The 27732-nt window shown below is 43.9% G+C and overlaps 1 protein-coding gene across 11 annotated transcripts in view; it reads left to right on the forward strand.

Moving 5' to 3' along the window:
* The window catches only part of LOC110488342 (retinoic acid receptor RXR-beta-A), a 32650-nt gene extending 6552 nt beyond the window's left edge, over positions 1-26098 (forward strand). For 2 of the 11 annotated variants that reach the window (XM_036971710.1, XM_036971700.1), the window contains exons 3-13: positions 5523-5752; positions 11598-11745; positions 12547-12726; positions 13326-13391; positions 16073-16239; positions 16493-16622; positions 22279-22411; positions 24119-24160; positions 24804-24895; positions 25010-25115; positions 25216-26098. In XM_036971710.1, the coding sequence (XP_036827605.1) occupies positions 5523-5752; positions 11598-11745; positions 12547-12726; positions 13326-13391; positions 16073-16239; positions 16493-16622; positions 22279-22411; positions 24119-24160; positions 24804-24895; positions 25010-25115; positions 25216-25363 (1442 nt within the window). In that variant the 3' untranslated portion in view covers positions 25364-26098. The remainder of the gene's footprint in view (positions 1-5522; positions 5753-11597; positions 11746-12546; positions 12727-13325; positions 13392-16072; positions 16240-16492; positions 16623-22278; positions 22412-24118; positions 24161-24803; positions 24896-25009; positions 25116-25215) is intronic. The other 9 variants (XM_036971701.1, XM_036971702.1, XM_036971704.1 and 6 more) reach the window with 9 other exon arrangements.
* The last annotated feature ends 1634 nt before the right edge of the window (positions 26099-27732 follow it).

The following is a 27732-nucleotide window of genomic DNA, read 5'->3' on the forward strand; positions in this document are numbered from 1 at the left end:
GCTGCTACGCAGTAGCTCAGCACCGGGTTAAAAAACTCTAGTTTAGTTTCATGTCAAGTCAAACAGTAGTTAACTAGCCATCTACTGCCATCTTCACCTCCGCACTGTTTTGAGAGAAGTTGTACTGTTTAATGCAGAGCTGCATCTATGCGCTGTCCTAAAGCCAGCCAGCCGGGAAAACAGCCTTCCTTCCATGCTCTGAGCCATCCACCAGCCAGCTGGGCAAGCAGACTTCCCGCCCTGCTCTGAGCCGTCTGCATGGTCCTGAAGCCAGCCAACCGGTCAGTCAAAAAGCAAGCCGTGGGCCTCCTGGGTGGCGCAGCGGTCTAAGGCACTGCAGTGCTAGAGGCGTCACTACAGATCCGTGTTTGATCCCGGGCTGTGTCGCAGCCGGCCGCGACCGGGAGACCTATAAGGCGGCGCACAATTGGCCCAGCGTCGTCCGGGTTAGGGGAGTGTTTGGCCGGCTGGGATGTCCTTGTCCCATCTCGCTCTAGCAACTCCTTGTGGCGGCCGGGTGCATGCACGCTGATTTCGGTCGCCAGCTGTACGGAGGAGACGCATTGGTGCAGCTGGCTTCTGGGTTAAGCAAGCATGTGTCAAGAAGCAGTGTGGCTTGGCGGGGTCGTGTTTCGGAAGACGCATGGCTTTCAACCTTCGCCTCTCCGGAGTCCGTACGGGAGTTGCATTGATGGGACGAGACTGTATATTGGATATCACGAAACTGGGGAGAAAAAGTGGTAAAAGTACCAAAAAGAAAAAGCCAGCCGAGATCTATCGCTCAGATTTCTTTCTATAAAAATGTAACATTAACTTAATTTAAAACAGTTCTGTAAGAATGAGGTTTGTGCAGTCTGCCATACATTATCACAGCATATTGACTATATGCCTGGCCTAATACATTATCACAGCATATTGACTATATGCCTGGCCTAATACACTATCACAGCATATTGACTAAATGCCTGGCCTAATACATTATCACAGCATATTGACTATATGCCTGGCCTAATACACTATCACAGCATATTGACTAAATGCCTGGCCTAATACATTATCACAGCAAATTGACTATCTGCCTGGCCTGCCAATATTGTCCTTCTCAGGCCATATAATATTTCAAAACTCAAGCTTTGATAACAAAATAGATCAGTTGGTGTAGCACCTGTGAGCCACAGTTGAGCATAAATTGAAATGATTCGCAAATAATTTGCTTTTTTATTTTACTGGATTGATGGTACCACTCATCTGATGGTCATGGTGCTTTCAAGACAACTGGGAACTCGACTGAGAACTGGGAACTTTTTTCCTAAGTTCCCAGTTGTCTTGAACACACGGAAGTCTGAGATTTCCGAGTTGCCAGTTGTATTGAACATGGCATTAGTCTCAGCAGAGGAAGGGAGAGAGCAGCAGTCCCTGCTCTCTCCTTTTTTGCGGGGCTCCTATCCGGCCGTGATTGGGAGTCCCATAGGGCGGCGCACAATTGGCACAACGTCGTCCGGGTATGGCCGGGGTAGGCCGTCGTTATAAATAAGAATTTGTTCTTAGCTGACTTGCCTGGTTAAATAAAGGTTAGACTGACCAGAGAGAGGGGATATCATCTTCCACCTAATGGCTAAACTTGAGTCGCACCTCATCTTCCTTCTGCACAAATTCATGTTGTTCCTATGACCAGAGAAAGTGAAATATTTATTAATATTAAAATAGACATACAGGAGCCACTAATAATAATAAAAACTCAGGGTTATTCCTATACTAAAGGGCTGAAGAGAAAACACAGTGTGGAACTGAGTGCCCTTGAATCTGAACTCTCTGAGCTAGAGAAAACCTACCAAAGAGGCCCGACTAAAGATATATATATAGGCTTTTGGTAAATAAAAAACTGAAATATAATATTCTGAACACATATCAAGCTGAGAGGGCCATCAATAAATCAAAACAGCGTTATTACGAGCTTGGAGAGAAAGCTCACAAAGTGTTGGCATGGCAACTGAAAGCAGAGGAAAGTAGGAGGACGATTAATGCTATAGAAACTCTTACTAATGAGATATCTTTCGACCCTACTGAAATTAATAATACTGTAAAAAAAATACTATGAAGACCTCTACACTTCCCAATCAAGCAATGATCTATAAGAGAGACTCCCTTTTCTTCTCTCTCAACCTCCAGTGCCTGTCAGAGGAAGACAGAGAGCGCCTGAGTGAACACTTCTCAGTTCCTGAATTGTTGGAGGCCATTAAATCCTTACCTTCTAATAAATCTCCTGGAGAGGATTGCTTCCCTCCAGAGTTCTATAACAAATTTAGGGAGCTGTTGGTCACCTACCTTATGGAGGTACTTTAAAAAGCCGGGGAAGACAACCGCTTTCGAGAGTCTTTCTCTCAAGCAGTGATTACTGTAATCCACAAGAAAGGGAAAAACCCGCTAAAGTGCGCCTCCTATAGACCAATCTCTCTCCTTAACACGGATTGTAAACTGGTCACCAAGATGCTATCTAAGAGACTGGAGTCATGTCTTCCCTTGTTGGTCAACCCAGATCAGACTGGCTCCATAATGAATAGATTGTCCTCCAATAATCTCAGAAGGTTCTTTGATATGATTCACCTTGCTAACAAAAACAAAATACCCAGTGTCGCAGTCTCCCTCGACGCTGAAATGGTCTTTGATAGGGTTGAATGGCCATACTTCTTTCGCGTCTTGGAAGAGTTTGGTTTAGGTACCGTGTTTGTAAATTTGATAAAAATCACTCTACAAATTTCCTAAAGCTAGGATTGCTACCAATGGGATTACTTCCTCCTCTTTCCCTCTTTATAGGGGGAACAGACAAGGTTGCCCAACTAGCCCCCACCTCTTTGCCCTCGCCATCGAACCGTTGGCTGAGGCTATTAGAACGTGCCCTGACATACATGGCTTAGAGGTGGGCCCCCATACCCATAAGTTATCACTCTTTGCGGATGACCTTATTTTATTTCTAACAAACCCAGAACATTCCCTCTCTCACTTGCAGATCCTACTACAGTGTTATAGTTCTTTCTCTGGATATAAGGTCAGTTTTGATAAAAGCGAAATCTAACCGTTGTCTGTCTTTGACCATCATACCATCTAGCACAAGTTTCCTTTTAGAAGGGGCTTCACATATTTGGGCATAATGGTGGATGTTAATCTGAACAAACTCTACAAACTCAATCTGGCAAGTTTATTGCAAAAGGTGGAGGGTGACCTTTGTAAATGGATGGACTTGCCTCTCACTCTACTGGGTAGAATCAATGTAGTTAAAATGAATGTCCTGCCCAGATTTCTATATTTGTTTCAATCTCTCCCTATCTCTGTTCCCGCAGCATTCTTTTCCTCTCTCGACAAGCTGACCAGACGTTTTATCTGGCACGGCAAAACCCCTAGGGTTGGCCTGGATAAACTGACACTTGATTACGGTCAAGGGGGCTTAAACCTCCCCAATTTTAGAATGTACTACTGGGCTGCAAAGTCTAGGCTCAGAGGTTTGACTGGTCCCTTTTCCTCATGGTTGAACATTGAAAAGTTTGAGGTAAATGATGACACTGGGGCAGAATTGTTTTACAAATGGGACAGAAAATCTGTAAAAACCATCCCAGACAACCCTTTAACTATACATTCTGTCCTGTCATGGTGCAAACTGCATGAGCTGTTCAGACGAGGGGGATTCCTTTCCCCTAAAACCCCTTTATGGAACAATAGATTGATCCCTATGTTTTTCCAGAATAGTAACTTTAGACCATGGTCTGATAAGGGGATCACTCTTCTGGAACATTGTTACGAGGAGGGAGTTCTTATGTCTTTTGATCAGCTGAAACAGAAATACCACTTGCCTAACAGGGACTTCTTTAGCTACCTACAACTACAAAACTTTATTAAGGGGACTCTGAAGGGACAATGGAACCTACCTAAGATGTCACCTATTGAACAACTCTGCCACGCAAGACCAACCACTGTTCAAGACCATTTCCCGTGTTTACGATGCTCTTATGTCAGGACTAACACTGCCTGAGCTAGATAAACCCCGACTTAGATGGGAAAAAGATCTGGCTATTGATCCTGATGAGGATCTATGGAGTGACCTATGCAGGGATGGTGTTACATCCACATTGAACTCCAGTTACAGACTGATCCAGTTTAATTTCCTCCATCAGCTCTATATCACCCCATCTAGACTGCACAAGTTCTACCCAGATATCTCCTCCCTATGTTTTAGATGTGGCTCAGATGAAGGAACATTCCTCCATTCCACTTGGCAGTGTTCAAAACTACACGGTTTCTGGCAGGGGTATACGATACCATATCCTCAATTCACAGGGTTGCATTCCCTTTAGACCCGGAGGTCTGTCTACTGGGTAACTTTACTAACACCAATCTTAGGCAAAGCCATACTGTAAAGCTAACAGAAATATTGCTAGCGATTGCCAAGAAATGTATTGCCTTGATATGTAAATCGTATTCCTCCCTGCCAGTTGCAATCGGAAGTTAATAGTTGTATCCCACTGGAGAAAATCACTTACTGCTTGAGGAATAAGTTAAAGAAATTTTACAGAATTTGGCAACCTTTTATTGACTCTATGGAGAATCTCCCCCCACATCACATTGATTAAATCTCTTTATAATCCTTACATTACGTGTGAAACCTTATTTATAATATGTAGCTTACGGCATCTAATGTCTCATTATTCATTTTTATTTTACTCTTTATTATTACTTATTTATTGTATGTTTGTGTATATAATTATAATTATAATAATTTTTTGCTTAATATTTTTTCACTTTTGTTCTTAATTGGAAAATGCAAAATAAAATATATATTAAAAAAAAAAAATTAAACGCAGGGTTATCGGATACACTTGGCTACTCATAGTAGGGAGAAGCTCGTTGTATGTTTTGGAATAGTGTTGACAGTGCTGAATAACCTTCGACATGAACTCGCTCATAGAAACAGATGCTCTTTGCTCTATTCAGTCTCTCTCTGGTCATGGTTTTAAAGTTATGAAATTTCATGTAGGCTTGTATCAAACTTTGCTGTGGCAAGGGTCGTGGAAGCCGTACGCGGTGTTGTGAGCTATCCGATTGGCCAGCGCAGAAGGCACACTCGATTTAGCCACGGATCTGCCGGCTAGGCAGAGTTAGTCTTTTCAGACAAATGAAATGGTTGGAAATGGGAACACTTTGCCTACCCGTTGCGCAGGGCTTTTGACCGCCAACACCGCATCACCGCAAAAAAATAAAAGGAGTGGACTTTTCTACAGAAATGTTTGTTGATCGACTAGGAAGGCATTGAAGATCTACCAGTTGGTGACCACTGCGCTATACTGTATTTGTCTTTTAATCGGGATTGGAAGTATTTTGGTGGCCTATTTTAAATTGTTGGTGTTGAGCTAGGTTATGGCGACTAACTTCATTGTAGCTAGGAAAACTATCAATAATTATATTTTCTTAAACTTGAGTTGTATGTAGGGTATCATCACTCTCTGCCATGTAATCCCTGTCATTTTCACCAGATTCCCGCAGCCCAGACAGCTCCTCTGTGTCCTCCCCTCCCTCGGGCCTGCACTCACCCCCCCTGACCCCCACAGCTGCCGCCATGACGTCTCTGCCGCCCTTCACCTCGGACGTCAACAGCCCCACCAGCAGCATGGGCTCGCCCTTCTCTGTCATCAGCTCCTCTTTGGGGTCGCCATGCCTGCCCGGGACACCCTCGGTGGGCTACGGCCCCATTAGCAGCCCCCAGGTGAGCCCTGAGTTCCAGACAGGTAGCTAACACTTCTATTCTACCACTCCTCTCCTTCTGCCTTTATCTTTCATCCATCACCTCTCAGGGCCATTCAGAGATGGGAAGTTAGAAATATGGGTCAATAAATGCTGCTTTACACTAGTTGCCTGTGAGAACCAAGTGTGACTATATAGGCTGCATTCAACATGTGCGTCTCTGCCAGCACTTGCCTCTTTGGTGATTGGTTGAGAAGAATATCACTTGTTGAGAGCACTTTTATGGTAAATAAACCTTGGCTGCTATTTTATGGCCCCCAAACTTTGCTATATACTGTGATTTATGTTGTAGGGCAATGGTGATGGGGACAAATTGATACAGTTACATATCGGGATATTATTTGTGACGATATATTGTATTGTTTTGGCAATATTGCTCTATTATTTGTGCACTAGTTGGCTATACCTGCACCAAAACCCCAGTATTCCATATTTTTGTTTTCCGCACTTTTATTCCCATGACTGATCGTATTATCATGGCTCTGTCTTGTCCCTTTGCAGCAGAAATATGCTGAGCAATATGTTTGGAACATTGAATCGCAATCAAAGTATCTCATTTAAATTCGTATTGAATCGTGAGAATCTCAATACATGTCGTATCGAACAGCTTAGCGTCGTGATAATATCGTGAGGTCCCTGGCAATTCCCAGCCCTGTAGGTCAAGTGAAATTGCGGAGAACTACCAAAGGCTATCGTGAAACGATACATATCTACACTGAACAAAAATATAAACGCAACATGCAACAATTTCAATCAGTCCATTGAAATAAATTCATTACGCCCTAATCTATGGATTTCACAAGACTGGAAATACAGATATGCGTCTGTTGGTCGCATATACCTTTAAAAAAGGTAGGGGCGTATATCAGAAAACCAGTCAGTATCTGGTGTGACCACCATTTGACTCATGCAGCGCGACATAGATTTGACCTTCGCATAGATTTGATCAGGCTGTTTGTGGCCTGTGGAATGTTGTCCCACTCCTTCAATGGCTGTTGCGAAGTTGCAGGATATTGGTGGGAACTGGAACAAACTGTCGTACATGTCGATCCAAAGCTTCCCAAACATGCTCAATGGGTCTGGTGAGTATTCAGGCCATGGAAACACTGGGACATTTTCCACTTCTAGGAATTGTGTACAGATCCTTGCGACATAGGGCAGTGCATTATCATGCTGAAACATGAGGTGGGCAGGGATTAAAAATAAAATACAAATATAGGACAAAACACACATCACGACAAGAGAGGCACCACAACTCTACATAAAGAGAGACCTAAGACAACAACAGCATGGCAGCAACACATGACAACACAGCATGGTAGCAACACAACATGACAACAACATGGTAGCAACACAACATGGTAGCAGCACAAAACATGGTAAAAATGTTATTGGGCACAGACAACAGCACAAAGGGCAAGAAGGTAGAGACAACAATTTGATAGTAAAACTCTTATCCAGAGGCGGCGCTCCTACTGGCTGGGGACTTTAATGCAGAAAAACTTAAATCTGTTTTACCAAATTTCTATCAGCATGTTACTCCACACACAGAGACGCATACAAAGCTCTCCCTCACCCTCCATTTTGAAAATCTGACCATAATTCTATCTTCCTGATTCCTGCTTACACGCAAAAATTAAGGCAGGAAGCACCAGTGACTCGGTCAATAAAAAGTGGTCAAATGATGGCATTGAGGAGTACACCTCATCAGTCATTGGCTTCATCAATAAGTGCATCGATGACGTCCCCACCACAGTGACTGTACGTACATACCCAAACCAGAAGCCATGGATTATAGGCAACATCCGCACTGAGCTAAAGGCTAGAGCTTCCGCTTTCAAGAAGCGGGACTCTAACCCGGAAACTGATAAGAAATCCCGTTATGCCCTCTGACAAACCATCAAACAGGCAAAGTGTCAATACAGGACTAAGATTGAATCGTACTACACTGGCTCCGACGCTCAACGGATGTGGCAGGGCTTGCAAACCATTACAGACTACGAAGAGAAGCACAGCCGAGAGCTGCCCAGTGACACGAGCCTACCAGACGAGCTAAACTAGTTCTATGCTCGCTTCAAGGCAAATAACACTGAAACATGCATGAGAGCACCAGCTGTCCCGGGCAACTGTGTGATTGCGCTCTCCGCAGCCGATGTAAGTAAGATCTTTAAACAAGTCAACATTCACAAGGCCGCAGGGCTAGACGGATTACCAGGACGTGTAATGCGAGCATGCGCTGACCAACTTGCAAGTGTCTTCACTGACATTTTCAACCTCTTCCTGTCCGAGTCTGTAATACCAACATGTTTTAAGCAGACCACCATAGTCCCTGTGCCCAAGAACACTAAGGTAACCTGCCTAAATGACTACCGACGCATAGGCGAGGTGCTGGCTAGCGGAGTAGAACATTTGAAAATAAAAGACTCACTCTAGGAGCTCAGATGCAAAAATGTAATTACCAACGCTTCGACAGCGAAGACAGCTGTTGAAACATTTTTGCATCTGAGCTCCTAAAGGGTATGTAACAACACATCCGCCACACTGATCCTCAACACAGGGGCCCCTCAGTGGTGCGTGCTCAGTCCCCTCCTGTACTCCCTGTTCACTCATATGAGTACACGCCTTGGCACGACTCCAACACCATCATTAAATTTGCAGATGACACAACAGTGGTAGGCCTGATCACCGACAACAACGAGACAGCCTATAGGGAGGAGGTCCGAGACATGGCCGTGTGGTGCCAGGACAACAACCTCTCCCTCAACGTGATCAAGACTAAGGGGATGATTGTGGACTACAGGAAAAGGAGGACCGAGCACGCCCCCATTCTCATCAACGGGGATGTAGTGGAGCAGGTTGAGAGCTTCAAGTTCCTTGGTGTTCACATCAACAACAAACTAACATGGTCCAAGCACACCAAGACAGTCGTGAAGAGGGCACGACAAAACCTATTCCCCATCAGGAGACCGAAAAGATTTGGCATGAGTCCTCAGATCCTCAAAAGGTTCTACAGCTGCACAGCCACTTTTATAACTCTACCTACGTGTACATATTACCTCAATTACCTCGACTAACCGGTGCCCCCTGCACATTGACTGTAACGGTAACCCTGTATATAGTCTCGCTATTGTTATTTTATTGCTGGTCTTTAACTACTTATTTTTATTTCTTATTCTCATTCATATTTCTTAAACTGCATTGTTGGTTAAGGGCTTGTAAGTAAGCATTTCCCTGTAAGGAATACCTGTTGTATTCGGCTGTGACGAATAAGATTTGATTTGAACAATACATCACGCGAAGCAGCCACAACTGTCAGTGTGAGTGTCCACGATTGAGTCTTTGAATGAGGAGATGTAGATAAAACTGTCCAGTTTGAGTGTTTGTTTCAGCTCGTTCCAGTCGCTAGCTGCAGCGAACTGAAAAGAGGAGCGACCCAGGGATGTGTGTGCTTTGGGGACCTTTAACAGAATGTGACTAGCAGAACGGGTGCTGTATGTGCAGGATGAGGGCTGCAGTAGGCATCTCAGATAGGGGGGAGTGAGGCCTAAGAGGGTTTTTACAAATAAGCATCAACCAGTGTGTCTTGCAAAGGGTATATAGAGATGACCAGTTTACAGAGGAATATAGAGTGCAGTGATGTGTCCTATAAGGAGTATTGGTGGCAAATCTGATGGCCGAATGGTAAAGACGATTTAGCCTCTCGAGAGCACCCTTTCCTGCCTATCTATAAATTACGTCTCCATAATCGAGCATGGGTATGATGGTCATCTGAATCAGGGTTAGTTTGGCAGCTGGGGTAAAAGAGGAACGATTACGATAGAGGAAACCAAGTCTAGATTTAACCTTAGCCTGCAGCTTTGATATGTGCTGAGAGAAGGACAGTGTACCCTCTAGCCATACTCCCAAGTATTTGTATGAGGTGACTACCTCAAGCTCTATACCTTCAGAGGTCACACCTGTGGGGAAAGGGGCATTCTTCTTACCAAACCACATGACCTTTTTTTCGGAGGTGTTCAGAACAAGGTTAAGGGCAGAGAAAGCTTGTTGGACACTAAGATGGCTTTGTTGTAGAACGTTTAACACAAAATCCAGGGAGGGGCCAGCTGAGTATAAGACTGTATCTGCATATAAATGGCTGAGAGAGCTTTATACTGCCTGAGTTATGTTGTTGATGTAAATTGAGAAGAGTTTGGGGCCTAGGATCGAGCCTTGGAGTACACTCTTGGTGACAGGCAGTGGCTGAGACAGCAGATGTTCTGACTTTATACACTGCATTCTTTGAGAGAGGTAGTTTGCAAACCAGGCCCTCAGGGACACCAATACTCCTTAGCCGGCCCACAGGAATGGAATGCTCAGCCGTATCAAAAGCTTTGGCCAAGTCAATAAAAATAGCAGCACAACATTGCTTAGAATCAAGGGCAATGGTGACACATCCATAACCTGAGCAGAAACCAGATTGCATACCAGAGAGTATGCTAATACTATAGACATCAAGAAAGACAGTCAGTTGATTATTGACAAGTTTTTCCAACGCTTTTGATAAACAGGGCAAAATAGAAGGTGAGCATTTTATTGTCCCCAGCACAAGGTGCACCTGTGTAATGATCATGCCGTTTATCTTGGCAAAGGAGAAACGCTCACTAACAGGTATGTAAACTAATTTATTTCAGCTCATGAAACATGAGACCAACACTTTATATGTTGCATTTGATATTTTTGTTCTGTATAGATATTGTAATTCTTAAAAGTCCAGGTAACAATTCAGTTTTTGTCTGCAAAATCAACCATAAAACAGCATTATCTGGGCCCTTTTTTAACATGTTGCCCTGCTCTTAATTGTATGGTAGAAGTAGGCTATTTGTCTCTCGGTCATACACTTTGAACGTGTTCTGACTTTTAAAACCTCCAAAAATATTAAATGAATTCAGTAACGATTCATTTCTGACATTTTAGATGATGGGTGCCAGTGGATGAATCATTGGTTTTCCTCAAAATCACATATCAAAAGGTCAAACTCTCCCTGTCCTCCTGTGTATGTCTAGAAAATAGAGAACATGTTCTGCAATATTTCAATGAAAGATATACATAAAAAGCATAAATTCACATGCACAAAGTACAGTTTTTTAATCTACTTTGAATGTATGTGCATCTGTGAACATTTTCATAAAAAAAAATAAAATCATTACAAATTTACAATTATTTGTCCAAGGGGCTCGTAGTGGCAACACTGTAGTGAATATTCAAACACATTTGTTTTATTCCCTCTATCTTCTCTCATGTCAGATGGTCCTTCTCAGTGTTATTTTTCCTCCTTTCCCTCCCTGGCATTTTCGCTTTCATTCTCCTCCCCCCATTTCACTTTCTCCCTCTGATTCTACTCGAACGTCCTCATGATTTAATCAGGCTATGAGGATGCCCTGATACTTAACCTGCTTAAGCTGGTGTTGGTGAGAAGTGCTCTGTAATCTCTACTGCATTGAGGGAGGCGAGGCCCAGATGCTCCTTTTTCTCCTTTCTCAGCCGATGATGCCTGGGCGTGCGAAGAGGAAATGTAATGTTGCTTTAATACTGATCAATCAGCCCACTCGAAGAGAAAACTGACAGTTTGTATGTCATTGTTAAAGGCATGAAGGTAAAATTATGTTTTATTATGAAAACTCTGCATCGATGACTCCAAGTAATTGAACTAATGACTGATGTGCTGCCAGTACGTCACACATAAGTGACTTTTCCTCCCAACCCCCTTCAATTCAGTAGTTCCCCTCTCACTTCTGCCCCTATCGTCCCCCCTTTCTCTCGGCCTCCAGATCAACTCCACAGTGTCCATGTCGGGACTGCACGCGGTCAGCAGCTCGGACGACGTGAAGCCTCCGTTCGGGCTGGGGGGCCACAGCCCAGGGGGCCCCATGCTCTCCCAGAAGCGCCTGTGTGCCATCTGCGGCGACCGCTCCTCCGGTGAGTCCCAAATTGGCCCCTAGACTTGTGGTGGAGATCGGAGAGAAATTGAATGGTGTAAGCAATATGGCAAAAAATCCCACCCAGCCTGTGAGAAGACAAGTTGAACTATTTACTCTTCGATCTTTAGGACAGGCTGGGGGAGGATTTTGATTTGGGATTGAGGGTCTGTCGGAGAGAGAAGCACATCTGGTGCGATATGCTTGGTTTATTAAAGGATTGTTCTTCCCGAAATTTGACAGGCGTTGAATGAAATTTAGTTAGGTAGTGTGTGTCGACTTTCTTTTCCCATGAATTTGGGATTGACACCCACAGATTTCTGCTGTGCATAGTGGGATCTACACAACAGATGGCATTGGCTACATGGACTTATACCACTTGAGGTATGGAAACATCAGACAACCCTTGATTTTGGGTTGAACTACTCCTTTCCTCTTCATTTTTAAACATTTTTAAAAAGCTGCATAAAATAAAAAAAACCAGCAGGGAATTGTTTTTCTTCTCTCCCTTGTCTGTGCGAAGCATTTACTAAAATGGACCGAAACACTTCATGTACTTTCTTTGCCATTACACCTGAAGAACTATGTGCTGTAGGCTTTGTGCCTGAATTATTGAAAGTGGTTTGTTACTGAAGTTACCTTCCCTCCTTTTTCTATCCCCCTCTTCCCTCATTTTTCTATCCCCCTCTTCCCTCCTTTTTCTATCCCCCTCTTCCCTATCTTTCTGTCATGTCTTTTTACATTCCTCTTTCTTGTCTTTCTCTCGTCCTCTTTGTTTCTCTCTCTCTCTCTCTATCTATAGGTAAGCACTACGGAGTGTACAGCTGCGAAGGCTGCAAGGGTTTCTTCAAGCGCACGGTGCGCAAGGACCTGAGCTACACCTGCCGGGACAACAAGGACTGCCTGGTGGACAAGCGCCAGCGCAACCGCTGCCAGTACTGCCGCTACCAGAAGTGCCTGGCCTGTGGCATGAAGAGGGAAGGTAGGGGGGGGGGGGGGGCTGGCAGTCTGCTGTCCTCAACTCGCGTTCAATATATCTTATTAAAAGGGCAACGCTATCACCAGGTAGGGTAAAGGCTTGACTGAGAGGGATGCAATGGGAGATCTAAAGAGCGAGACTGAGCAAGGGAGAGGAGAGGCTGATGGAAGAGGGAGGGAGGGCTAGGATCCTTATTGAAATTGGGTCTGACTTGCTACAGTAAGAAAGTAGAAAGAAGATTGATGGGACAACTTGTGTGTGGTCAGGTGGACCCTAAACGGAAAACCTCCACTCACCAACCGTCCTGCTGTATTAACATTGTACAGGCTACTTGCTATGAAACTATTTCAAATATCTGTTTTAAGTCCACTGGAATCATTTATGTATAATAAAGATGTCTAAGAGCTGTTAAGATTTGATTAGAATATTGTAATATACATTTATGAGGGGGGAATATTGATTGCACTCAAAGGGGATGGAAAGAGCGAGAAAAGGAGGTGGAGAGAGGGGGATGGAGAGCCTTGTAAACACTAACCCCTGCCCCCCTCTCTCTCCCCTCTTGTTTCCTCTCGTTTCCTCTCTCCCTCTCCCTTCTTCTGTAGTGGTCCAAGATGAACGACAGAGATGTAAGGAGGAAAGGAGGGAGGGAAGGAGTGATGGGGGAGAGTGTGAGAAACAATATTTGATGTTGTTTTGTTGTGATGGCCCATTTCTGTGTGAGGTACGTTGCAGAATGTATTGTTGGTATGAAACGGGTCTGAAACTCAAATTATCAGGCGCAAAGTAAGTCTTATGGCCCTGCTACACTATAGCCATCAGTCGTCCGGCATTGCCGTCAGCCGTTGAGGAATGGTTCCTTTTAAATCAATGAAAGCTGCTTCACCCCCCGTGTTGCACTCACGTTGCATCACATCCAATGTCAGCGTCCAAGCTCAAGAATCTCAGAGGTTCAATACTTGGCGTTCACTCTATCTTGTGATTTGGAGTAATGAGAAATAAAGTTGATTTTAGTTGCATATGGCCTCGACTATACACCACTGGTTATTGTACAAAGATTTATGAAGTCAAGAGGCTAATAAACTCAGCAAAAAAAGAAACTTCCCTTTTGCAGGACCCTGTCTTTCAAAGATCATTTGTAAAAATGCAAATAACTTTACAGATCTTCATTGTAAAGCGTTTAAACACTTTCCCATGCTTGTTCAATGAACCATAAACCTGTGGAACGGTCGTTAAGACACTAACAGCTTACAGACAGTATGCAATTAAGGTCACAGTTATGAAAACTTAGGACACTAAAGAGGTCTTTCTACTGACTCTGAAAAACGCCAAAAGTAAGATGCACAGGGTCCCTGCTCATCTGTGTGAACGTGCCTTAGGCATGCTGCAAGGAGGCATGAGGACTGCAGATATGGCCAGGACAATAAATTGCATTGTCGGTACTGTGAGACGCCTAAGACAGCGCTACAGGGAGACAGGACGGACAGCTGATCATCCTGGCAATGGCAGACCACGTGTAACAACGCCTGCACAGGATCGGTACATCTGAACATCACACCTGCAGGACAGGTACAGGATGGCAACAACAACTGCCCGAGTTACACCAGGAACGCACAATCCCTCATTCAGTGCTCAGACTGTCCACAATAGGCTGAGAGAGGCAGACTGAGGGCTTGTAGGCTTGTTGTAGTAAGGCAGGTCCTCACCAGACATCACTGGCAACAACATCGCCTATGGGCACAAACACACCGTTGCTGGACCAGACAGGACTGGCAAAAAGTGCTCTTCACTGACGAGTCGCGGTTTTGTCTCACCAGGGGTGATTGTCGGATTCGCGTTTATCGTTGAAGGAATGAGAGTTACACCGAGGCCTGTACTCTGGAGCTGGGTCGATTGATTGATCCGTCATGGTCTGGGGCGGTGTGTCACAGCATTATCGGACTGAGCTTGTTGTCACTGCAGGCAATCTCAACACTGTGCGTTACAGGGAAGACATCCTCCTCCCTCAAGTGGTACCCTTCCTGCAGGCTCATCTGACATGACCCTCCAGCATGACAATGCCACCAGCCATACTGCTCGTTCTGTGTGTGATTTCCTGCAAGACAGGAATGTCAGTATTCTGCCATGGCCAGCGAAGAGCCCGGATCTCAATCATATTGAGCACATCTGGGACCTGTTGGATCGGAGGGTGAGGGCTAGGGCCATTCCCCCCAGAAATGTCCGGGTACTTGCAGGTGCCTTGGTGGAAGAGTGGGATGACATCTCACAGCAAGAACTGGCAAATCTGGTGCAGTCCATGAGGAGGAGATGCACTGCAGTACTTAATACAGCTGGTGGCCACACCAGATACTTTTGATTTTGACCCCCCCTTTGTTCAGGGACAAATTATTCAATTTCTGTTAGTCACATGTCTGTGGAACTTGTTCAGTTTATGTCTCAGTTGTTGAATCTTGTTTTGTTCATACAAATATTTACACATGTTAAGTTGGCTGAAAATAAACGCAGTTGACAGTGAGAGGACGTTTCTTTTTTTGCTGAGATTAGCTAGCTAGCTACAATGACCAGCTGGGTTCACAAGTTAAACAAAAGCAACTTGTGTAATTACACAATAATTTAGTACAACCACTAGCAACAATGTGCTTGTAGCAGGAACAACATCACATTGACACAACGCTAATAGCAAAGCAGTGCAACGCTTCTAGTGGAGCGGAAGTGTTAGTATTGTCAGTATTACTTACATTGTGGTTTTTGTGGTCTGGGGTGACTCCAAAGATATATAACTTGTAATGTGCCATAGGAAGAAACCTTTTTGTGGGTTGATTCTAATTGGAAAATCCTCTTGGGGGCTGATGGAAATCAGATATCAGTTTTGGGGCCATAAGAAAGCAGCTTGCGAGCCTGATGTGGCCCCCAAGCCTTGAGTTTGAGACCCCTGGTATGAAAGGTGAAGAAAGCATTGCTGTTTGAACTAACCAGGAAATCTACATGTCTGTGTATTTCACTCTCCATCTTTTTCACTTCCTGTCATTCTTTATTCTCTGCTTTACTTACATTCCTCTCTTTCTCCACTTTTTTTCTTGGTCTCTTTTTTTTTCCCTATTTCTCCTCCCTTTTTATTTCCCCTCCCTTATCTCTCACCTTTCTCTTTTTTTCTTCACTTTGCTTCCCATTTGCTCTCTCCCCCTCTCTCCATCACTCTGCCTTTTCCTGCCCTTTCTTCCTCTTTTCACCATCCATCCTACTCCCTCCCTTTCTTTCCCCTCTCACCCTCCATCCCCTCCTGTGCTTTTCTCCTCCTCGCTCCGCCGACTCTCTTCCTCTCCTTCCCTCGGCCCTTCCTGTGCCCCTGTAGCCGTGCAGGAAGAGCGCCAGAGGAACAAAGAGCGGGAGAGTGAGGCGGAGTCGACCAGCGCCGTCAACGAGGAGATGCCCGTGGAAAAGATCCTGGAGGCCGAGATGGCCGTGGAGCAGAAGACCGAGGTGCATGCCGACGGGACCTCCGAGGGCAGCTCGGTAAATGTGTGTGTGTGTGTTTCTGTGTGTGACCCACCATCTGGCCCTGCGAAGCACACATACCAATTTATCTTACTTCGTTCCTCACACTGTCTATTATTATTTCTAGACATGGGATTGTCTGCACCAACAATTTATTATGATACAGTAGATTCTGAGACCACAGACCCACTTTTAAAAAATGTGATCCAAAGGCCTGTAGTCTCTATTTTGTACCCTATGTTGAAGCCAGTCTCTCTCCCTCTGTTTCTCTCTCCAGCCCAATGACCCGGTCACCAACATTTGCCAGGCTGCAGACAAGCAGCTGTTTACCCTGGTGGAGTGGGCCAAGAGGGTCCCCCACTTCTCTGAGCTGGCCCTGGACGACCAGGTCATCCTGCTACGCGCCGGTACGTTCAAAAAGCCTTCGCCTTTCATGTTCATTGCCACCAAATGGAAGAAAGCAAACTGAAGCAGGGAGGAATACCTGGACATATCCAATAAAAAGTTTGTTTTCCATTTAAAAAGTTTATTTCCTGCACCCTAATGAGCACGGCCCTGCTCAGCTTTGACCTCATTAAAACACAGCCGTACATGGATAGGCTGATAACCCTGTCTCTCTCCTCGTGGACTATCTTTTATAATACAGTAGCCTCACATTTTGACCAGATACAATGCTATTTTACAGTAAACATATTGACAACAGACTTTCAGCACACTTATAAGGAAGGACGACACATGCACGGCACTTACACAAATGACTGATGATTGGCTGAGAAAAAAATACAAAAATTGTGGGAGCTGTTTTGCTAGACTTCAGTGCAGCTTTTGACATTATTGATCATAGTTTGCTGCTGGATAAACATATGTGTTCTGGCTTTACACCCCCTGCTATATTGTGGATAAAGAGTTACCTGTCTAACAGAACAGAGGGTGCCCTTTAATGGAAGCCTCTCCAACATAATCCAGGCAGAATCAGGAATTCCCCATGGCAGCTGTCTAGGCCCGTTACTGGCCTTGAGTAAGGTTAGTGTCTATGTATGCGGATGACTCAACACTATACACGTCAGCTACTACAGTGAGGGAAATGACTGCAACACTTAACAAAGCGCTTCAGTCAGTTTCAGAATGGGTGGCAAGAAATAAGTCAGTCCTAAATATTTCAAAAACTAAAAGCGTTATATTTGGGACAAATCATTCACTAAACCAATCAACTAAATCTTGTAAATAATAATGTCGAAACTGCCTTCTTAACAACGCTATAAACAAGGCAGGTCCTCAGAGTTTTGAACTCAGTAACATGACTTGGACTCGAGTCTGATTTGATGACTTGAGACTCAACCTGATAGAAAATAAAATAACTTGAGACTTGACTTGGAGCCTCAAGACTCGGGACTCAACTTTGACTGATGACTTAATATTATCTGGCCAGGTTTTGTAATGTTTTGTCACTCATTTTGTGACACAGAGTCTCCGTGGATTAGTCACGCAGCCAGAGACAGTAGTCGCCGCATCGCACTTGTAAAAAAAAAACAAACATGTAAGTTGCAACAGATTGTTTAGTGAAACGCAAACTCTGCACTCTGATTACACCAGCATACTGTCAATCAACACAGTTCAGATGAGCTGGCGAGCAGATTGCTGATTTGCTGTAAACGTCAAATTATAGGGAGAGAGAATTGCCATAATAAATAAATATGCAACTTCAAAAATGTTTTGCCATCAAAAATATGAACTGTTTACTTTGCAAGCTCCCCAGCAATGGGGCAACAATTACTAGCATAGCCCTATTGGTCTTTTAGTATGTGGGCCTAACAATTGCTTGAAATTGATAATTTACTTATGAAGCGTGCATTTGGAATTGGATGATCAAATGTATTATTACTGTGGCGAAGACTCTTCACTTGCACAGAGTGGCTTTTCTCTTGTTGAAATGTTTCCTGTTGCTTTCACACTTTTAAATGCATAGGCCCTATGTGGTTAATGTACAGTGCCTTCGGAAAATAATTCAGACCCCTTGACTTTTAACACGTTGTTACGTTACGGCCTTATTCTAATATATATTTTTGAAATGGCTCTCATCAATTTACACACAATACCCCATAATGTCAAAGAGAGAACTTTTTTTTGTTTGTTGCTAAAATGGAAATTACATTTACATGAGTATTCAGAGCCTTTACTCAGTACTTTGTTGAAGCACCTTTGGCAGCGATTACAGCATCAAGTCTTCTTGGGTATGACGCTGCAAGCTTGGCACACCTGTTTTTGGGGAGTTTCTCCCATTCTTCTCTGCAGATCCTCTTAAGCTCTGTCAGGTTGGATGGGAAGGGTTGCTGTCCAGTTATTTTCAGGTCTCTCCAGAGATGTTCGATCGGGTTCAAGTCCGGCTCAGGCTGGGCCACTCAAGGACATTCAGAGACTTGTCCCGAAGCCACTCCTGCATTGTTTTGGCTGTGTGCTTAGGGTCTGTTGGAAAGTGAACCTTCGTGCCCAGTCTGAGGTCCTGAGCACTCTGGAGTAGGTTTTCATCAAGGATCTCTCTGTACTTTTCTTTGTTCATCTTTCCCTCAATCCTGACTAGTCTCCCAGTCCCTGCTGCTGAAAAACCACCACCATGCTTCCTGATTGCTCAGTTTGGCCGGGCGGCCAGTTCTAGGAAGAGTCTTGGTGGTTCCAAACTTCTTCCATTTAAGAATGATGGAGACCGCTGTGTTTTTGAGGACCTTCAATGCAGTAGACATTTTTTTCCCCAGATCTGTGCCTCAACACTATCCTGTCTCGGAGTTCTACGGACAATTATTTTGACCTCATCCCTTGGTTTTTGCTCTGACATGCACTGTCAACTGTGGGACCTTATATAGACAGGTGTGTGCCTTTCCAAATCATGTCCAACTTATTGAATTTACCACAGGTGGACTCCAATCAAGTGGTAGAAACATCTCAAGGATGATCAATGGAAAACAGGATGCACCTGAGCTCAATTTTGAGTCTCATAGCAAAGGGTCTGAATAATTATTTAAATAAGGTATTTCTTTATTTAAAAAAAATAAAAACCTGTTTTCACTTTGTCATTATGGGGTATTGTGTGTAGATTGCTGAGTTTTTATTTTGTATTTAATCCATTTTAGAATAAGGCTGTAACGTTTCAAAATGTGGAAAAAGTCTGAATACTTTTCGAAGGCGCTGTATATTCCATTTAATACTAAAGTCATTAATAGCGTTTCATCATTCCGTCCCATTTCTTGCAACATGTTGACATTTCTGTTTCATGTTTGATTGGCCTACAACACATTTTCATTTAGCCAACCATTTCTTACCCTGCTCTGAGCAGGCAGTGCACTTTATAGTGCGCATGAACGTTCGCAAGACTCATGAGGTAAAAGTTCTGTTTACTTAATTAAATATATGGTTTCCTTTGTTCATATTTTCCTGGTCATGTCAGAGTTCGGTGTGTCTGTGTCCAATATTTCTGTCATTTCTGTTGTGCGTAATTGGAGCGCACGCGCCTCGGAGCGCATGGAGCGCTTTGGAGTTGAATAAGAGAAAATTATTGTTCCATGTATGCGTGGGTTTGAAATATTATTACATCTGATTAAGACGATTGTAACAATTGATGTGGAAATGGCCTTTTACATTGTAGAATCAGTTGATTGGTTGTAATTGCCAGTTGGGTAATTGTATGGTCCTGGGAGCCAAGTTCGTATATAAATGTAGGTCTACCTGTTTGAGCTCCTGTTAGACAAATTACATTTGGTTTCTCCAGGAGAGGCTGCAAAGTCTTGCCCTCTACCTGTGTCTGTTAAGATAGAGCAGGTTAAGGGACCGAGGCTATTTCTTTTGGGCTATTGCCCGTGTATATTTGGTAAATCTACTTGTATATTTGGTATGATATGGCGCTTTCACCATTGGATCACCAAGACCTATAAATAAATCTACACTCTGAGCAGTTCTGCCTTGCCTTCTGCTGATTTCATGCCTGCTACAAGGTCCCTATTTTATAATTACATAGTCAAAATGTGTTGTAGACAAAATAAAGAAAATGGCTATCTGGTAGCCTCAATAAATAGACAAAGTTGTTGCTTGTATATACAGTGGGGAGAACAAGTATTTGATACATTGCCAATTTTGCAGGTTTTCCTACTTACAAAGCATGTAGAGGTCTGTAATTTTTATCATAGGTACACTTCAACTGTGAGGGACGGAATCTAAAACAAAAATCCATAAAATCACATTGTATGATTTTTAAGTAATTAATTTGCATTTTATTGCATGACATAAGTATTTGATATATCAGAAAAGCAGAACTTAATATGTGGTACAGAAACCTTTGTTTGCAATTACAGAGATCATACGTTTCCTGTAGTTCTTGACCAGGTTTGCACACACTGCAGCAGGGATTTTGGCCCACTCCTCCATACAGACCTACTCCAGATCCTTCAGGTTTCGGGGCTGTCGCTGGGCAATATGGACTTCCAGCTCCCTCCAAAGATTTTCTATTGGGTTCAGGTCTGGAGACTGGCTAGGCCACTACAGGACCTTGAGATGCTTCTTACGGAGCCACTCCTTAGTTGCCCTGGCTGTGTGTTTCGGGTCGTTGTCATGCTGGAAGATCCAGCCAAGACCCTTCTTCAATGCTCTTACTGAGGGAAGAGGTTGTTGGCCAAGATCTCGCGATACATGGCCCCATCCATCCTCCCCTCAATACGGTGCAGTCGTCCTGTCCCCTTTGCAGAAAAGCATCCCCAAAGAATGATGTTTCCACCTCCATGCTTCACGGTTGGGATGGTGTTCTTGGGGTTGTACTCATCCTTCTTCGTCCAAACACGGCGAGTGGAGTTTAGACCAAAAAGCTATATTTTTGTCTCATCAGACCACATGACCTTCTCCCATTCCTCCTCTGGATCATCCAGATGGTCATTGGCAAACTTCAGACGGGCCTGGACATGCGCTGGCTTGAGCAGGGGGACCTTGCGTGCGCTGCAGGATTTTAATCTATGACGGCGTAGTGTGTTACTAATGGTTTTCTTTGAGACTGTGGTCCCAGCTCTCTTCAGGTCATTGACCAGGTCCTGCCGTGTAGTTCTGGGCTGATCCCTCACCTAACTCATGATCATTGATGCCCCACGAGGTGAGATCTTGCATGGAGCCCCAGACCGAGGGTGATTGACCGTCATCTTGAACTTCTTCCATTTTCTAATAATTGCGCCAACAGTTGTTGCCTTCTCACCAAGCTGCTTGCCTATTGTCCTGTAGCCCATCCCAGCCTTGTGCAGGTCTACAATTTAACCCTGATGTCCTTACACAGCTCTCTGGCTTGGCCATTGTGGAGAGGTTGGAGTCTGTTTGATTGAGTGTGTGGACAGGTGTCTTTTATACAGGTAACGAGTTCAAATGGGTGCATGTAATACGGGTAATGAGTGGAGAACAGGAGGGCTTCATAAAAAAAAACTAACAGGTCTGTGAGAGCCAGAATTCTTACTGGTTGGTAGGTGATCAAATACTTATATCATGCAATAAAATGCAAATGAATTACTTAAAAATCATACATTTTCTGGATTTTTGTTTTAGATTCCGTCTCTCACAGTTGAAGTGTACCTATGATCAATATTATAGACCTCTACATACATGCTTTGTAAGTAGGAAAACCTGCAAAATCGGCAGTGTATCAAAGACTTGTTCTCCCCACTGTATTTTTATTTTTTTACTTGACTTAAAAAACATGACTCAACTTGATTTGCTCTTAGAATGCACGACTTGGACTTGACTCGAACCTTGTGACTTGAGACTCAGACCTTGTGACTTGAGACTTGCTCGGGACTCGAATAATAGTGGCTTGGTCCCAACTCTGCAGGTCCTACGGGCCCTGGTTTTGTCGCACCTGGACTTACTGTCCAGTCGTGTGGTCAGGTGCCACTTGTTATGAAATGCAAAGTCATGTCATATTTTTAATTGTATATAACTGCCTTGATGCTGCCGGACCCCAGGAAGAGTAGCATCTACCTTGGCAGCAGCTTATGGGGATCCTTAACAAATACATGGATGACCCGGTCTCTCTCTTCTCTCCAGGTTGGAACGAGCTGCTGATTGCCTCTTTCTCTCACCGCTCCATCAGCGTGAAAGATGGCATCCTACTGGCCACCGGCCTGCATGTGCACAGGAACAGCGCCCACAGCGCTGGCGTTGGAGCCATCTTCGACAGGTAACAGGCACACACACACTCACACGTGCGATGGACCTGAGTGAAGGGCATAGAAGCAACCTTTTGCATGTTCATTTTCAAAGAGGTCATAAACTTCAGGGAGAAAGATTGAAAAAAAGTGCCTCTGAATGATTAAAGCATTCTTCATTGGTTTAAACAATAAATGTCTAGTGTTTTTGTAATGGCCGTTTGTTTTATTTGATCATACACGCCGTCATATATTCACGTGTTTGTAAAACATAACTTCCAGTCATAGGAATCCATTGAAGCATTGAAATGGTGGCCAATTATGCCTGTTGCAGTTTACTGTTCATTAAATGTCCGTTTCTCTTTGGACTCCAGATGCTTTGTTGAAATGAGCTGAATTATTTTCCTGACTGATGGGAGAACGTTACACTTTTTTCCCCAGGGTTCTGCTGTCTGCGTGTCTGGCTCTGACTAGCTGAGTCTTTACTGCTTAGTCTGCCTCTAGAATGACACAGCGTGCCAGGACGCTGACGACTAATGCTTCATGTAGACGTCGCCCTTGATTTCACTAGGATGCCCCCCCCCCCCTCCCTACCCCAATCACAGCCACACATTCATCTATTCTGTTTTACATTGGCAGATGTCAGTATTTTATTCAGTAGCATGGCACCTGTCTTGAGTAAAATCCTGCGCTCATCGCAGCTCTCAAGGAACAGGCGTGCCCTCCCCAACTCAGTAGAGTAGCCACATCACATGGTGTGAATTCATTGTTTATTACACAGTAACCTACATTTTTATGAATAGTTCATAAGCTGCAAGACTCCCAATTCCCGCAGGAATTTAAGCATATCTTGGATTAACCGGTTGCAGGCTTTTGTTTCAGATTCATCGCAATCTAGACCTCCTTGTGGTCCAGTGAATGTTATTTTATTTTATTTTATTTTTGTTGACATTTCTCAATTCTCATGTTTTTATCCTCACTTCTCTTTTTTTGTTTGATTCATTACAATATTATTTTCTTTGCATTCTTTTATGATTTATGCAAAATCGATTGAATTAACATGATTAAACTGCCCTGATCATATTACTGCATTGTTCCTTTGATGCCTATTTATTACGCTCCTCTATTTTCCTATTCTTCTGCTCTACTGTCATTGGCTCATGCTAATACACATAACCCTTTTTGTGCTGATTTGGATAAACCAGTTGCATTTAGAATTTTTTAAATGATGCGTACTTACCCAGGAAGTTGTATATGACAATTATCGAGGGTACAAGGAAGTATGCCTAAAACACTACAGTAGTTAAGTTAAGCAGAGGTCTTGGGTAATACTGCATAGAACTATTTATCTTGTTTCAATCTGACCCAATAGGAACGTTTTCTCCTCGAGATCTTGTCTCTGCTCAAACGTCTCAGATCTATTTGTTGCTGTGTTACATTGTCATATCTTTGTATTTTTGTCATTCCTCAAGCTTTACTTCCTGTAGTTTTGGTGCTTTACTTCCTGTCGTTTTAGTGCTATCTTAAACCTTTTCATCAGGTCAAGTCTCCATCAACAAGAGCCTGTAGCCTGTTACTCCCAGAAGTGGAACCGGGCACCGGTTCACCGGGGCACCAAAATGCACTGCAGAGTCTAACTTACCTGTTCCTCTGGGCCCAAACCAACGCAGGGGGGACAATGTAATAACAATGTAACTGTGTAATAACATTGTAATAACACATTGTAATTGCATACACAGGGAGAGTGCGCACAATGCAGAGGTTGGGGCCATATTTGACAGGTAATGACATCACTACACCCCCACCTTCCCCTATCAACAACAAACAAAACAAATAACGCCACGCCCCCCCCCCCCCCCCCCCCCCCAAAAAAAAAATAATAATAATCTTGGCCCAGTTGTTGAGAATGAGTGAATCTGGCAAAGAAAGTGCTGTAATATGCCCAGGTAAAAGAGCGGGTCGTGTGTATCTTGTCCATACGTGTTTCAGTGAGTGTTGTGTTCTGTTCTGTTTCTCCTCTTTTCTGTCGGACCTTGGGCTCGACTGGCCGCTGGCACAGCGTCGACAAAACGCAGGCTGCTTTTACTTTCCTCCCTTTGTGTTCTTTCTCTCCTTATTGAACTATTACACTACCCAACATTATTGCGATGTGCCGTAGTCTATAAATACGTGATGGTTTGCACTATTGCTTTGTTGCAATTTCTATCATTCACAAGGTTACGTGTGGATTGTGTGTAAAGTGTAAATACAACGTGTAAAGAGGATGTTAGACTTGTATCCCAGCCCCCCTGCCCTTGTTAGTTTCTCTATTGGACTGCTGCATCGTTGAGTGGAACTGTGGTGAACCCTAGAGAAGATGCTAACCCATCTCCTCCCGCTCTCTCGTCCCTCTTCCACACCACCTTCTCCTCGACCCGGTTGTAGAGTTCTCACTGAGCTAGTCAGTAAGATGAGAGACATGCAGATGGACAAGACCGAGCTCGGGTGCCTCCGAGCCATCATCCTCTTCAACCCGGGTAATGATTTGAGACAAGATAAGCCATTTCATCCCAGATATAGCATAATGTCAGGAAGAATCACACGTTAATTCATCTCAGTGCTATAATGCCGGTGTTTGTTCCTGCGTTCAGATGCCAAGGGCCTGTCCAGCTCCAGTGAAGTGGAATTGCTGAGGGAGAAGGTGTACGCATCGCTGGAGTCCTATTGTAAACAGAGATACCCCGACCAGCAGGGCAGGTACAAGAGAAACACACAGACATACTATAGCACTTATCCACACAATACTCCCACATCACCGTCATGATTGACCTCACTCGTTCTCCCCCATCGCCCCCAGGTTCGCTAAGCTCCTCCTCCGGCTGCCAGCGCTACGCTCCATTGGCCTGAAGTGCCTGGAGCACCTGTTCTTCTTCAAGCTGATTGGTGACACCCCTATCGACACATTCCTCATGGAGATGCTGGAGGCGCCCCACCAGCTGACCTAGGAACCAGGTTCTGCTCTGGTCCATCAGGGATTCTAGTTCTGGCACCCTGGTTCTGGGACTTCACCATGTCTGCTGGTTTTGACGTCCCACTCACACAAACCCCACAACCACTTCTTCACTCATTAAATCCCCCCAAGCTGATACAGCTCTCCAAAAGACCATGTGCTGTAAAAAACAAACACTTTTTCCAACACGCACACAGAAACACATACTTTTTTCACAGTAGGGGTTAAGACACATGGAAATATCTCATTTTTAACCACAAGTTTTATCATGAGTTAGCCTTCAGTTTGTAGCCTTCAGCTTTGTGTGTAAACGCTTCTGCGATATCCGGTAGACCTCTTAGCTTCTTGTGGGGTTCGTAGGTTATTCAGATACATTGCTGTACGCATAGATATGACGAGTGGCTTACTCCGCCTTTGGTTTTACTCTTGGGTTTACCCCAAACCCGTCGTAATCAGTTGTGTAATATTTCAATCAAGTTTCCCAACTTTTCCAGCTTCTATTGGTCGGGACACAACCAACGGAGGCAGACGCGGCCCTCTCAGTTCACCAATCCGAATGTGATTTGAATACGATGCTTTATTCACGCTGAAATGCGCTGAATTTGTTTTGAAGTACTGTACTCATATAATGAGACCTTTTTAAGGCATTGAAATCCAAGAAGGGGGCACTTTGTTTGGCCCTTCTTAAAGCTCACACCAGGCTTTCAATGAAATAAAGTGACTTATAGGATGTTTTCTTTTGTTTCTTTGTGGTGTTTGGTCTTCAAGTCCAAACAAGGACCATTGGGCACAGAAAGTGCAACCTTGTTCAAGAGCACTGTGTGTCATTGGTGCTGTTGTAGATCTTTCTTTTGTTTCATGCCCTATCCTTGCTAATGGTCATTTTTGCACTCTGAAATGTTACTGTGTAAGTAAACATTTAGCAGAAATCCTTCTGCCCATCTTTAAGAAACTGGGGGCGATCACAACACACACGTCATCGAACGAACCGCTCCGCATCTTTCATCATATGTCTTCTTAAGAACCAATATGTTAATGATGGTGCTTCATTCTGTGAAATGGCCGTCCGTTCTAAGAAAGCCAGGATATCATTGGATATCTTGTTCTATTGGCCTACAATACCCCTACAAACCCCCCTTCTGAATCCTCCGCTTGTTTCATTCAGTGCTTGCAGCCTCTTTCCGTTAACTTTTTACAATCTGTAAATATGATGACACATCTACTCCTTCACTAGAGTACGATTGGGCGATTCCAGTCGATGCATACAGTAGGGAAGACACAGGCGTTAGCGAGCATATTAATACCCACACACAACAAATAGTATGCACCGATAGCATGAGCTGAGCTACAGTATGAACAGCTATTGTACACATTCAACATGTACTGTAAAAAAACTTTAAGGGTTTTACCAATAGACTGGATTTTAAGCTTGAAAAACCCACCTAATTGTCACTGACTAGAAGGTTGCTAGTAGTTGTACTAGTAGTTGTGATGGTATTCTTTCGGGCAACTGTCGGCAGTGTCACGGGCAGGGCGATAGACCCCGCCCCCTTAGGCTGACCAGCCTCAGACGATACTTCCTGTTTAGCGTGGAGCTGATTGGCAGGCTTCAACGGATGTAATGTGTGGTTTGCTTACACAAAGTAATGCACCAGTGGCTGATTCAGCTCCCCATAACAGAAATGGATGTCAACACATTAGATACAAACAAAGCATAAAGAATGAGACCATATAAAGAATGAGACCATATACAGTGGCTTGCGAAGGTATTCACCCCCCTTGGCATTTTTCCTATTTTGTTGCCTTACCACCTGGAATTCAAATATATTTTGGGGGGGTTTGTATCATTTGATTTACTTACACAACATGCCTACCACTTTGAAGATGCAAAATATTTTTTATTGTGAAACAAACAAGAAATAAGACAAAAAAACAGAAAGCTTGAGCGTGCATAACTATTCACCCCCCAAAGTCAATACTTTGTAAAGCCACCTTTTGCAGCAATTACAGCTGCAAGTCTCTTGGGGTATGTATCTATAAGCTTGGCACATCTAGCCCCTGGGATTTTTGCCCATTCTTCAAGGCAAAACTGCTCCAGCTCCTTCAAGTTGGATGGGTTCCACTGGTGTACAGCAATATTTAAGTCATACCACAGATTCTCAATTGGACTGAGGTCTGAGCTTCGACTAGGCCATTCCAAGACATTTAAATGTTTCCCCTTAAACCACTCAAGTGTTGCTTTAGCAGTATGCTTAGGGTCATTGCCCTGCTGGAAGGTGAACCTCCGTCCCAGTCTCAAATCTCTGAAAGACTGAAACAGGTTTCCCTCAAGAATTTCCCTTTATTTAGCACCATCCATCATTC

This window comes from Oncorhynchus mykiss, chromosome 32 (genome assembly GCF_013265735.2).
Source record: "Oncorhynchus mykiss isolate Arlee chromosome 32, USDA_OmykA_1.1, whole genome shotgun sequence".
Lineage (NCBI taxonomy): Eukaryota > Metazoa > Chordata > Actinopteri > Salmoniformes > Salmonidae > Oncorhynchus > Oncorhynchus mykiss.